General features: G+C 48.1%; 1 protein-coding gene across 2 annotated transcripts in view; it reads right to left on the reverse strand.

Annotated features, from left to right (window-relative positions):
* Positions 1-445: 445 nt before the first annotated feature.
* The window catches only part of LOC138520888 (transmembrane domain-containing protein TMIGD3-like), a 66,793-nt gene continuing 52,716 nt past the window's right edge, over positions 446-14,522 (reverse strand). For both annotated transcript variants that reach the window (XM_069633301.1, XM_069633300.1), the window contains 2 exons: positions 6,975-7,024; positions 446-4,887 (listed from right to left, as the gene is read on the reverse strand). In XM_069633301.1, coding sequence (XP_069489402.1) covers positions 4,741-4,887; positions 6,975-7,024 — 197 coding nt within the window. In that variant the 3' untranslated portion in view covers positions 446-4,740. The remainder of the gene's footprint in view (positions 4,888-6,974; positions 7,025-14,522) is intronic.

The following is a 14,522-nucleotide window of genomic DNA, read 5'->3' on the forward strand; positions in this document are numbered from 1 at the left end:
TTCATTTATTTGAGCATGTTTAATTCCAAACAGGTGAAAGCCACCCTCATGGGCATACATAATTTAGATAATGTATTATTATTATTATTATTATTATTATTATTATTATTATTATTATTATTATTATTATTATCACTATTAGGGTATTTAGACAGGCCTGGCCTTGCGAAGCAATTGAGTGCCTTATAATGCATAGGGGGAAGAACACAGTGAGGGAGCAGAGAAAAAGGAAGCAGGGAGCTCACTATGGGGGTGGGCGGGCAATGGACAGCAAGGGATCTACAAGCAACCAGGAGAGGAAACAGTGGGGTGCAGATCCCCAAGTCTCAGGTTAGGTGAAGACTTATAAGTGCATAATGCATTATGGCCGAGTGCAGCCACGAAAGGAACTTGCTTGAAAATGTGCATATATTTACCATTCCCAGTCAAGACAGAGAGCAATATAAATGGTGGCGAAAAGAGTTGTATTTTGCATGTGTACTTCAAAAATCATTTAAAATACATTTGCCATGAGTATCTGCGCTACTAACCTGCACCACAATGGTCCCGGTTCTGCAGTATGTAGGCCAAAGAGCACCATTTGGTATAATATTTCACGGAGCTATCATAGGTTTGGCGAAAATTCTAATATTACCACCAAACTCATTTACTGTTACGGCCGGAACAAGTAGTGGTAAAACTATGTTAGTCTTTATTTATTTAAGCAGATTCTTTGCAATTTTTCCACAAGCAATAATTTTTATGCATTAAATGTGATGATTTTTTAAGGTAAAATAAAGGATTTGCTCCATCTCCAGCCTGGAAGTGATTTCTCAATTTCATATCAAATTCTCATTCTGCCACCATGATTTCGTACCACCGAACTCGAAATGAGACCTAAAGTATTTCAACCAGAAACACTCAAGAGAAACTTTGGTATTCGTCTCATCCTTGTATTTTGGGCCTTATATTAGAGGATATGAAAATGTGCAACCGACCATTTGAAGCAGGAAATCTAAGAACATGGGCCAGACAAGACATATGGACAACAGAAGTCTGAGGGGCTGGTTATTTACAGAGGAGCTCTTTATACATTGGAGCTGGGGAGAGAGTAATCAGAGACGGGGGTTGATGTGGGGGAAATAGACAGTACACTTTCTGGGCTCACAAAGTGGAACTTCAGTTCATCTTTAAAGGAGTGGATGATAGTGGTGTTTGACCTGGAGGTAGTGCGTTCAAGTGGTGACGGGCAAGGAGTGGAAAAATAGCAAAGGTGAGCGGAAGCATAGGGTGTTCATGGAACCAAGAGATTATGGAGCGTATTGAAGGAGACATAAAGGATAAGAACGGTGGAAGGTTTAAACAGGATAAGGAAGGAGAGTAGCAGGGAACATATGTATAAAGGATAAGGGCGGTGGAAGGCTTAAACAGAGGATAGGAAGGAGAGTAGCAGGACACATATGTATAAAGGGTAAGGGCGGTGGAAGGCTTAAACAGAGGATAGGAAGGAGCGTAGCAGGACACATATGTATAAAGGATAAGGGCGGTGGAAGGCTTAAACAGAGGATAGGAAGGAGAGTAGCAGGACACATATGCATAAAGGATAAGGGCGGTGGAAGGCTTAAACAGAGGATAGGAAGGAGAGTAGCAGGACACATATGTATAAAGGATAAGGGCGGTGGAAGGCTTAAACAGAGGATAGGAAGGAGAGTAGCAGGACACATATGTATAAAGGATAAGGGCGGTGGAAGGCTTAAACAGAGGATAGGAAGGAGAGTAGCAGGACACATATGTATAAAGGATAAGGGCGGTGGAAGGCTTAAACAGAGGATAGGAAGGAGAGTAGCAGGAAACATATGTATAAAGGATAAGGGCGGTGGAAGGCTTAAACAGAGGATAGGAAGGAGAGTAGCAGGACACATATGCATAAAGGATAAGGGCGGTGGAAGGCTTAAACAGAGGATAGGAAGGAGAGTAGCAGGACACATATGTATAAAGGATAAGGGCGGTGGAAGGCTTAAACAGAGGATAGGAAGGAGAGTAGCAGGAAACATATGTATAAAGGATAAGGGCGGTGGAAGGCTTAAACAGAGGATAGGAAGGAGAGTAGCAGGAAACATATGTATAAAGGATAAGGGCGGTGGAAGGCTTAAACAGAGGATAGGAAGGAGAGTAGCAGGACACATATGTATAAAGGATAAGGGCGGTGGAAGGCTTAAACAGAGGATAGGAAGGAGAGTAGCAGGACACATATGTATAAAGGATAAGGGCGGTGGAAGGCTTAAACAGAGGATAGGAAGGAGAGTAGCAGGAAACATATGTATAAAGGATAAGGGCGGTGGAAGATTTAAACAGAGGATAGGAAGAAGAGTAGCAGGAAACATATGTATAAAGGATAAGGGCGGTGGAAGGCTTAAACAGAGGATAGGAAGGAGAGTAGCAGGACACATATGTATAAAGGATAAGGGCGGTGGAAGGCTTAAACAGAGGATAGGAAGGAGAGTAGCAGGACACATATGTATAAAGGATAAGGGCGGTGGAAGGCTTAAACAGAGGATAGGAAGGAGAGTAGCAGGACACATATGTATAAAGGATAAGGGAGGTGGAAGGCTTAAACAGAGGATAGGAAGGAGAGTAGCAGGACACATATGTATAAAGGATAAGGGCGGTGGAAGATTTAAACAGAGGATAGGAAGGAGAGTAGCAGGAAACATATGTATTAAGGATAATGGCGGTGGAAGACTTAGGCAGAGGATAAGGAAGGAGAGTAGCAGGAAACAGTAACAATCAGATAGGGGTTGGGGGGCAAGCCCATGAATGAATTTGAAGACAAGTAGAAGGTATTTGTAAAAATAATTGATTTCTTATAGAAAACCAACCATGGCAGAAGTATGGAAATATTACGGAAAGGTGCATCTGGGGAGTGCTTGTGTGGTCCACGTAATATGATATGATTATGATATAATTGGTTATTTATAACGCGCTTAATACCCAGAGGTTTCTAAGCACAGATCCGGGGATTGAACCTGTGTTGTTCCGTGTCGTCTTGCTTCCAAGGCGAGCACTTTGCCCCTGAGAGAAGAAGTGGAAGCTGAAGGAGAATAAATCACGGTGCCTAAGTACCGGGGTTAGCATGAGTGTTTTAGCTCAGAGGTAGATGAGGAGAAGGTGAATTTTCCTGGTGGTAATTAGAGTATTCCTGCAGCAGTAGCCTCTGCCCTTATACAGTACTGAAGATTGAGATTGTTGTGAAAAAGGATACAAAGTCTACCTGCCTTGGGGTAGGGAGAGAGCAGGTTAGTGTGAAGTCTCAAAAGTAAGGGAAGGAGAGTAGGGGGTGTTGGAGCCTGAGAGAGGCGGCTTCATTTTGTGAGGATTTACGGATAAGACATTGAAGTGTCCTCCAGAGATGGATTGATTGCAGGTAAGCAGAAATGCAGGTAGATAGACCAGGATTGAGCGTAGGGAAGGAGAAGGTGATTTGAGAGTTGTCTGCAAAGAGGTGATTGAATAGCCCAAAGGAGGAGATAAGTTCTCTGAGAGAGGAGATCTAAAGAGTGCAGGGTAAGAAACCAAGTATGGACCCTCCGAGGACATCAATGCGAAGCGAAGTTGGATTAGAGGTGGCTGGTCCCCAAAAGATTGAGAAGGAGCGATGAGCAAGGTGAGAGGCAACCCAGACAAGAGCAGCTGGGATTCCAAAGACAGAAAGTGTCTGATGGGGAGGGTGGTGGTCCGCTGTTTCCGAGGGGTATTCATGGATTTGGCTAGTGGAGAATTTACGATGGCGAGCGCAAGTTCGAAAAGTAAAGACTTGAGTGAGGGCTGTTTCAGTAGAATGACGGTTGTGGACTCCCGACTGGACATGGTCGGACAGGTCATCATTGTCACAGTTGTTGGTGATCCTGGAGTCTTCCTGGGATATTTTAGTATGGAGTAAGTAGAGATAGGAACTAATTGGAGTCAGCAAAAGGCTTCTTAGGGATCAGTTGGACAGTCGAGCACTTGGAGCAGGCGGAGAAAAGGAGACATCAAAGAGAAAGGGGAGAAGATAAGAGGCAGAAGACTCAGGCCCATCTGTGTGTGGTAAGAGGAAATGGTTATGGGGAAAATATTCACAGGCATGTGACAAATTAGAACAATTAGATCAAAAGGTAACCATTTATAATTCCTTTTAAAAATGTTTCTTAGGCGTACTGCATATGTCGCTAATAGGGAGCGGTTAGGATCACACAATCCTGCATAAGCACACTTGATTTGTGAGCTCTGCAAATCACACACATATGTTACACTTATTTTTGGCTTAGGTTTTTAAAAAAGTAATTTCAATTCACAATCTATGACATCCCGTTAGCAGATCCATGGATCTACATGAAAGTGCTGTCCGCAGAATGCAGCGATAACATTTTAGTGGCATAATTCACCCTACTATTTATGAGGGTAAAGTACTGGGTATAGACGATGGGGGAGGAAGGATTAAGACGGGGTACCAAATGCCGTCAACAGCTTTTAAAACACTACGTTTTTAGAGCTGGCAATATCACATGGTCTGCACGCATTTGATTGGGAGGGTAAATCCCATCCTTTCTTCTCAAGCTCCATTAGTTCACAAATTCCAGAAGCCATTTCAAAATGGCGCCTCCCGCTCCAACACACACAGTCAATAAATAAAATGTTACAAAAGTCGCAAGAAGCTTTTTCTTCAGGAATGCAAAACCACATAAAAGCTAAAAAAAAAAGTCCAAGTTGTCCCAGAATCCTTCACTTGCGGAATACGATTTCCGAGTACTCAGAGCTGCTTCCGGCATTTGCCCAACCCTGGACTTCCTCGTTCTTCAAATGCGTGGGCTTTTCTTGTGAAGGCAGAACAATGTCGGCGTATGTAATGGAAGAGTCATTGTCGGAGGGCTGCAAACAAACATATACACAGATAAGTCACAGAGCCTGATTCACAGAAGCACTTTATGATGGTGCAACCCCATTGGAAACAGCTATGTGAATCAGACCCATAGGGTTTCTTTAAGCTAATTACACTGATAATATACTATGTAATAACATAAAGAGTAATTTCCTTCCTTAATGAATGAATCTTTTATAACTGGCTTAATATCGAAGACCAGTCTCTACGTGCAGGACCCAGGACTTGAACCTGTGTTGCTCTGCGTTGTCTTGCTTCCAAGACAATCAGGTTTCCCCAGAGCTATTCTCCGGGCCCTTGTCCTAGCTTTGGCTATTTTTCTATTTTGCCTCAGTGGTTTTGTTTTCGCCTAAACGTTGAACTACCAATTAGGTCGAATTTTACACTCAGCTGTTTGCTTTACTGTACAATGACCAAAGCAAAAGACTTTTGAGGCTCTTAGGAAGAGGCTGTGCATTTAATTCAACATTAATATTCTACGGTATTTATTGAGCGCATCGACCTGGCTTCGGGAAGCAATGTGGCGCTTACACCCATACAGTAAAACATAATAAATGAAACTGGCTCCTTACGTACTCGCATGTAGACTGTGTTCACTGAACAAAAACGTTTTGCAAATAACTGCCGCGAAAATAAATGTTGGGACCTGCAAATTCTATCAATGCTGACTGGTTGCTGAATTCGTGAAAACCTTTACTATTCAGCGGGCCAGCCAGTCCAGTCATACTGCCTAGCAACACGGCCCTGAAACACTGCCAGCAATACTGCCTAGCAACACGGCCCTGAAAAACTGCCAGCAATACTGCCTAGCAACACGGCCCTGAAACACTGCCAGCAATACTGCCTAGCAACACGGCCCTGAAAAACTGCCAGCAATACTGCCTAGCAACACGGCCCTGAAAAACTGCCAGCAATACTGCCTAGCAACACGGCCCTAAAACACTGCCAGCAATACTGCCTAGCAACACGGCCCTGAAAAACTGCCAGCAACACTGCATAGCAACACTGCCCTGAAAAACTGCCAGCAACACTGCATAGCAACATGGCCCAGCAAAACTTCCAGTAATACTGCCTAGTAACATGTGCCATTGATACTGCCAGCAATAATGCGTAACAACACAGCCCAGTGATACTGCCAGTAATACTGTCTAGCAACATGGCCCAGCAAAACTGCCAGCAATACTACCTAGCAACACGGCCCAGTAAAACTGCCAGTAATACTGCTTAGCAACATGGTCCAACGATACTGCCAGCAATACTGCCAACAATAATGCCTAGCAACACGGTCCAGCGATGCTGCCAGCAATACTGCAGAGCAACACAGCCCAGCAAAAATGCCAGTAAAACTGCCTAGCAACACGGCCCAGCGATACTGCCAGCAATACTGCCTCGCAACACGGCCCATCGATGCTGCCAGCAATACTGCCGAGCAACATGGCCCAGCAAAACTGACAGTGATACTGCCTAGCAACACGGTCCATCGATACTGCCAGAAATACTGCCTAGCAACACGGCCCAGCAAAACTGCCAGCATACTGCCTAGTAAAATGGGCCAGCGATGTTGCCAGCAATACTGCCTAGCAACACTGCCCAGCAAAACTGCCAGTGATACTGCCTAGCAACATATCCCAGTGATACTTCCAGCAATACTGCCTTGCAACACGGCTCAGCAAAACTGCCAGCAATACTGCCTAGCAACACGGCCCAGCGATGCTGCCAGCAATCCTGCCTAGCAACACAGCCCAGCAAAACTGCCAATAGTACTGCCTAGCAACTCGGCCCAGCGATACTGCCAGCAATACTGCCTAGCAACACGGCCCAGCAATGCTGCCAGCAATACTGCCTAGCAACACGGCCCAGCAAAACTGCCAGTAATACTGCCTAGCAACACGGCCCTGCGATACTGCCAGCAATACTGCCTAGCAACACGGCCCACTAATACTGCCAGCAATAGAGTCTAACAATGCTGCCCTAGCAATGCCGCCCAGCCATAATACTCAACTATACTCTCATCCTACGGATACACATGTGTTACGATTGTGTGTCTTGGTAGCATCTTGAGCTCTGTGAGTCTTACCGGAGTCACGACGACGTCAGGACATTTCCCGTGGTTCTTTGGGCTTTTGCCTGAAAAGGTTAAGGAGAACATATTCACAACTTGTTCAGGGTTTATGCATTTTGTGTTGTTCACAATTAAAGAAGGCAAATTAAGCCAACTCTGCTGGAGCCCTTCAATCGGCCGAACAAAGCATGCCCCTCCCTCTCATGGGTGACATGGCACCATTTTTAATTGGCCAAGTTCTCGAAGATTCTTTAGCGCCTTTTTTCCTTAGATACACACTGCCACATGACACAATGCCATCTTAAGATCTTAAGTGTTTTTGGGTGGCGTGGCACTGACAAACCAATTAAATCAGGGAGTAGGATGCCTCCATTCACACTCAAGAGTAATTTTTCTAGGTTTCAGGAAAAACATATAGGGGGTCATTACGACCTGGGCGCAAAGGGATACCGGGCACTGGTAATGACACTGGTGCCGGTAATCCCTTTGCACCCTATTCTGAGGTCCCTTTGCGGGTCCTTCCCTTAACGCCTGGTTTTACCAGGCGTCAAGGACAGGACCCGCAAAGGGATACCGGGGTCAATAATGGTACCGCAATTTGCAGTATCGTTATTGACGCCTTCCCCCTTCCCATTGAGCCCTATGGGGGCTCAAAAGGGAATGGGGAATGGCTTTTCAAATGGGGAGTTACTGGTCCCGCAAAGGTCGGAATAGATCGGTAAGTCCCCATATCACCAAGTCAGTGGCGGTACCGGTATTGGTGCTAGTCATGGCGCTAATAGCGCTAATAGCGCCATGACTAGCACCAACCTCGGAATGAGGGCCATGGTGTTTAACGAGTCGTACACGCGGCAGCGTGTACAAAACGTTGTACAGCCTGTGTTGAAACACGTTTTGACGCGTGGTCGGGTGGAACTGGAGATATACACATACAAAGGAGGCAAACTTTCTGACCCCAAATGCAGATAAAAGCCTACATACTAAATGTACAGGTTTGTAGCCACCGCCCAACTCTGGATCAGGACGCAACGTGAGTGACCAGCTGTTGTGGACTCGTCCTGCACCCAATCTGTGAGATGCCAGATGTGGAGAATCAGAATAAATGCGGAGAGTCAAGGGCACAGCATGTCTGCACGGTGTGCATCACCTTAGGGCAATGGCTGCAACATTTGGCTCTCCAGGCGGTGTGTACTACAACCTCCATCAGCATCAGCCATGATAGTCAATGGTGAGGGAACTTGGGAGTTGTAGTATAAAACGTCCGGAGAGTCTCATATTGTAAACCCCCTCCCATGGGGCGGGGGCATAATAAACGACCCCATGTTCTTGTTGCCCCCTTTCCCCCCTTCTTTGGTCTTCTGTGCTTCATATGAGTTTGTCATGATCATCAGAGCCTTAAGTGTGGCTCCATGCTGAAATAGCAATGTGCACCGTAGGGCAGGACAGAGGTCCACTGGCAGAGCGCAATAGGGGGAAGCTGTAAGCAAGCATTGAGTTCTATAGACAGAGGTGAGGTGCATGAGTGACTATACTGGACTAGCAGGGGATGCTATAGGGCAGGACAGAGGTCCACTGGCAGAGCTCAATGTAGGCAAGCATTGAGTTCTATAGGCAGAGGTGAGGTGCATGGGTAACTATACTGGACTAGCAGGGGATGCTGTAGGGAAGGACAGAGGTCCACTGGCAGAGCTCCATGTAAGCAAGCATTGAGGTCTATAGACAGACGTGAGGTGCATGAGTGACTATACTGGACTAGCAGGGGATGCTGTAGGGCAGGACAGAGGTCCACTGGCAGAGCTCAATGTAGGCAAGCATTGAGTTCTATAGGCAGAGGTGAGGTGCATGGGTAACTATACTGGACTAGCAGGGGATGCTGTAGGGAAGGACAGAGGTCCACTGGCAGAGCTCCATTTAAGCAAGCATTGAGGTCTATAGACAGACGTGAGGTGCATGAGTGACTATACTGGACTAGCAGGGGATGCTGTAGGGCAGGACAGAGGTCCACTGGCAGACCTCAATGTAGGCAAGCATTGAGTTCTATAGACAGAGGTGAGGTGCATGGGCGACTATACTGGACTAGCAGGGGATGCTGTAGGGCAGGACAGAGGTCCACTGGCAGAGCACAATGGGGGAGGCTGTAAGCAAGCATTGAGGTCTATAGACAGAGTTGAGGTGCACGAGTGACTATACTGGGCTAGCAGGGGATGCTGTAGGGCAGGACAGAGGTCCACTGGCAGAGCTCAATGTAGGCAAGCATTGAGTTCTATAGACAGAGGTGAGGTGCATGGGTGACTACACTGGACTAGCAGGGGATGCTGTAGGGCAGGACAGAGGTCCACTGGAAGAGCTCAATGTAAGCAAGCATTGAGTTCTATAGACAGAGGTGAGGTGCATGGGTGACTATACTGACTAGCAGGGGATGCTGTAGGGCAGGACAGAGGTCCACTGGCAGAGCTCAATGTAAGCAAGCATTGAGTTCTATAGACAGAGGTGAGGTGCATGGGTGACTATACTGGACTAGCAGGGGATGCTGTAGGGCAGGACAGAGGTCCACTGGCAGAGCTCAATGTAAGCAAGAATTGAGGTCTATAGACAGAGCTGAGGTGCATGGGTGACTATACTGGACTAGCAGGGGATGCTGTAGGGCAGGACAGAGGTCCACTGGCAGAGCTCAATGTAAGCAAGCATTGAGTTCTATAGACAGAGGTGAGGTGCATGGGTGACTATACTGGACTAGCAGGGGATGCTGTAGGGCAGGACAGAGGTCCACTGGCAGAGCTCAATGTAGGCAAGCATTGAGTTCTATAGACAGAGGTGGGGTGCATGGGTGACTATACTGGACTAGCAGGGGATGCTGTAGGGCAGGACAGAGGTCCACTGGCAGAGCTCAATGTAGGCAAGCATTGAGTTCTATAGACAGAGGTGGGGTGCATGGGTGACTATACTGGACTAGCAGGGGATGCTGTAGGGCAGGACAGAGGTCCACTGGCAGATCTTAATGTTGGCAAGCATTGGATTCTATAGACAGAGGTGAGGTGCATGGGTGACTATACTGGACTAGCAGGGGATGCTGTAGGGCAGGACAAAGGTCCACTGGCAGAGCTCAATGTAAGCAAGCATTGAGGTCTATAGACAGAGGTGAGGTGCATGAGTGACTATACTGGACTAGCAGGGGATGCTGTAGGGCAGGACAGAGGTCCACTGGCAGAGCTCAATGTAAGCAAGAATTGAGGTCTATAGACAGAGGTGAGGTGCATGGGTGACTATACTGGACTAGCAGGGGATGCTGTAGGGCAGGACAGAGGTCCACTTGCAGAGCTCAATGTAGGCAAGCATTGAATTCTATAGACAGAGGTGAGGTGCATGGGTGACTATACTGGACTAGCAGGGGATGCTATAGGGGAGGACAGAGGTCCACTGGCAGAGCTCAATGTTGGCAAGCATTGGGTTCTATAGACAGAGGTGAGGTGCATGGGTGACTATACTGGACTAGCAAGGGATGCTGTAGGGAAGGACAGAGGTCCACTGGCAGAGCTCAATGTTGGCAAGCATTGAGTTCTATAGACAGAGGTGAGGTGCATGGGTGACTATACTGGACCAGCAGGGGATGCTGTAGGGCAGGACAGAGGTCCACTGACAGAGCTCAATGTAAGTTCTACTATACTGGACTAGCAGGGGATGCTGTAGGGCAGGACAGAGGTCCACTGGCAGAGCTCAATGTAGGCAAGCATTGAGTTCTATAGACAGAGGTGAGGTGCATGGGTGACTATACTGGACTAGCAGGGGATGCTGTAGGGCAGGACAGAGGTCCACTGGAAGAGCTCAATGTAAGCAAGCATTGAGTTCTATAGACAGAGGTGAGGTGCATGGGTGACTATACTGGACTAGCAGGGGATGCTGTAGGGCAGGACAGAGGTCCACTGGCAGAGCTCAATGTAAGCAAGCATTGAGTTCTATAGACAGAGGTGAGGTGCATGGGTGACTATACTGGACTAGCAGGGGATGCTGTAGGGCAGGACAGAGGTCCACTGGCAGAGCTCAATGTAAGCAAGAATTGAGGTCTATAGACAGAGCTGAGGTGCATGGGTGACTATACTGGACTAGCAGGGGATGCTGTAGGGCAGGACAGAGGTCCACTGGCAGAGCTCAATGTAAGCAAGCATTGAGTTCTATAGACAGAGGTGAGGTGCATGGGTGACTATACTGGACTAGCAGGGGATGCTGTAGGGCAGGACAGAGGTCCACTGGCAGAGCTCAATGTAGGCAAGCATTGAGTTCTATAGACAGAGGTGGGGTGCATGGGTGACTATACTGGACTAGCAGGGGATGCTGTAGGGCAGGACAGAGGTCCACTGGCAGATCTTAATGTTGGCAAGCATTGGATTCTATAGACAGAGGTGAGGTGCATGGGTGACTATACTGGACTAGCAGGGGATGCTGTAGGGCAGGACAAAGGTACACTGGCAGACCTCAATGTAAGCAAGAATTGAGGTCTATAGACAGAGGTGAGGTGCATGGGTGACTATACTGGACTAGCAGGGGATGCTGTAGGGCAGGACAGAGGTCCACTGGCAGAGCTCAATGTAGGCAAGCATTGAGTTCTATAGACAGAGGTGGGGTGCATGGGTGACTATACTGGACTAGCAGGGGATGCTGTAGGGCAGGACAGAGGTCCACTGGCAGATCTTAATGTTGGCAAGCATTGGATTCTATAGACAGAGGTGAGGTGCATGGGTGACTATACTGGACTAGCAGGGGATGCTGTAGGGCAGGACAAAGGTCCACTGGCAGAGCTCAATGTAAGCAAGCATTGAGGTCTATAGACAGAGGTGAGGTGCATGAGTGACTATACTGGACTAGCAGGGGATGCTGTAGGGCAGGACAGAGGTCCACTGGCAGAGCTCAATGTAAGCAAGAATTGAGGTCTATAGACAGAGGTGAGGTGCATGGGTGACTATACTGGACTAGCAGGGGATGCTGTAGGGCAGGACAGAGGTCCACTTGCAGAGCTCAATGTAGGCAAGCATTGAATTCTATAGACAGAGGTGAGGTGCATGGGTGACTATACTGGACTAGCAGGGGATGCTATAGGGGAGGACAGAGGTCCACTGGCAGAGCTCAATGTTGGCAAGCATTGGGTTCTATAGACAGAGGTGAGGTGCATGGGTGACTATACTGGACTAGCAAGGGATGCTGTAGGGAAGGACAGAGGTCCACTGGCAGAGCTCAATGTTGGCAAGCATTGAGTTCTATAGACAGAGGTGAGGTGCATGGGTGACTATACTGGACCAGCAGGGGATGCTGTAGGGCAGGACAGAGGTCCACTGACAGAGCTCAATGTAAGTTCTACTATACTGGACTAGCAGGGGATGCTGTAGGGCAGGACAGAGGTCCACTGGCAGAGCTCAATGTAGGCAAGCATTGAGTTCTATAGACAGAGGTGAGGTGCATGGGTGACTATACTGGACTAGCAGGGGATGCTGTAGGGCAGGACAGAGGTCCACTGGAAGAGCTCAATGTAAGCAAGCATTGAGTTCTATAGACAGAGGTGAGGTGCATGGGTGACTATACTGGACTAGCAGGGGATGCTGTAGGGCAGGACAGAGGTCCACTGGCAGAGCTCAATGTAAGCAAGCATTGAGTTCTATAGACAGAGGTGAGGTGCATGGGTGACTATACTGGACTAGCAGGGGATGCTGTAGGGCAGGACAGAGGTCCACTGGCAGAGCTCAATGTAAGCAAGAATTGAGGTCTATAGACAGAGCTGAGGTGCATGGGTGACTATACTGGACTAGCAGGGGATGCTGTAGGGCAGGACAGAGGTCCACTGGCAGAGCTCAATGTAAGCAAGCATTGAGTTCTATAGACAGAGGTGAGGTGCATGGGTGACTATACTGGACTAGCAGGGGATGCTGTAGGGCAGGACAGAGGTCCACTGGCAGAGCTCAATGTAGGCAAGCATTGAGTTCTATAGACAGAGGTGGGGTGCATGGGTGACTATACTGGACTAGCAGGGGATGCTGTAGGGCAGGACAGAGGTCCACTGGCAGATCTTAATGTTGGCAAGCATTGGATTCTATAGACAGAGGTGAGGTGCATGGGTGACTATACTGGACTAGCAGGGGATGCTGTAGGGCAGGACAAAGGTACACTGGCAGACCTCAATGTAAGCAAGAATTGAGGTCTATAGACAGAGGTGAGGTGCATGGGTGACTATACTGGACTAGCAGGGGATGCTGTAGGGCAGGACAGAGGTCCACTTGCAGAGCTCAATGTAAGCAAGCATTGAATTCTATAGACAGAGGTGAGGTGCATGGGTGACTATACTGGACTAGCAGGGGATGCTGTAGGGCAGGACAGAGGTCCACTGGCAGATCTTAATGTTGGCAAGCATTGGATTCTATAGACAGAGGTGAGGTGCATGGGTGACTATACTGGACTAGCAGGGGATGCTGTAGGGCAGGACAAAGGTACACTGGCAGAGCTCAATGTAAGCAAGAATTGAGGTCTATAGACAGAGGTGAGGTGCATGGGTGACTATACTGGACTAGCAGGGGATGCTGTAGGGCAGGACAGAGGTCCACTTGCAGAGCTCAATGTAAGCAAGCATTGAATTCTATAGACAGAGGTGAGGTGCATGGGTGACTATACTGGACTAGCAGGGGATGCTGTAGGGCAGGACAGAGGTCCACTGGCAGAGCTCAATGTTGGCAAGCATTGGGTTCTATAGACAGAGGTGAGGTGCATGGGTGACTATACTGGACTAGCAAGGGATGCTGTAGGGAAGGACAGAGGTCCACTGGCAGAGCTCAATGTTGGCAAGCATTGAGTTCTATAGACAGAGGTGAGGTGCATGGGTGACTATACTGGACTAGCAGGGGATGCTGTAGGGCAGGACAGAGGTCCACTGACAGAGCTCAATGTAAGTTCTACTATACTGGACTAGCAGGGGATGCTGTAGGGCAGGACAGAGGTCCACTGGAAGAGCTCAATGTAAGCAAGCATTGAGTTCTATAGACAGAGGTGAGGTGCATGGGTGACTATACTGGACTAGCAGGGGATGCTGTAGGGCAGGACAGAGGTCCACTGGCAGAGCTCAATGTAAGCAAGCATTGAGTTCTATAGACAGAGGTGAGGTGCATGGGTGACTATACTGGACTAGCAGGGGATGCTGTAGGGCAGGACAGAGGTCCACTGGCAGAGCTCAATGTAGGCAAGCATTGAGTTCTATAGACAGAGGTGGGGTGCATGGGTGACTATACTGGACTAGCAGGGGATGCTGTAGGGCAGGACAGAGGTCCACTGGCAGATCTTAATGTTGGCAAGCATTGGATTCTATAGACAGAGGTGAGGTGCATGGGTGACTATACTGGACTAGCAGGGGATGCTGTAGGGCAGGACAAAGGTCCACTGGCAGAGCTCAATGTAAGCAAGCATTGAGGTCTATAGACAGAGGTGAGGTGGATGAGTGACAATATTGGACTAGCAGGGGATGCTCTAGGAAACAGGATTGAGGTGCATCAGCAGAGCCTGATGACTATAGGTTCTGGCATATCAGTCTGG

The sequence above is a fragment of the Ambystoma mexicanum genome, chromosome 13, assembly GCF_040938575.1.
Source record: "Ambystoma mexicanum isolate Mex_15411 chromosome 13, UKY_AmexF1_1, whole genome shotgun sequence".
Classification (NCBI taxonomy): domain Eukaryota; kingdom Metazoa; phylum Chordata; class Amphibia; order Caudata; family Ambystomatidae; genus Ambystoma; species Ambystoma mexicanum.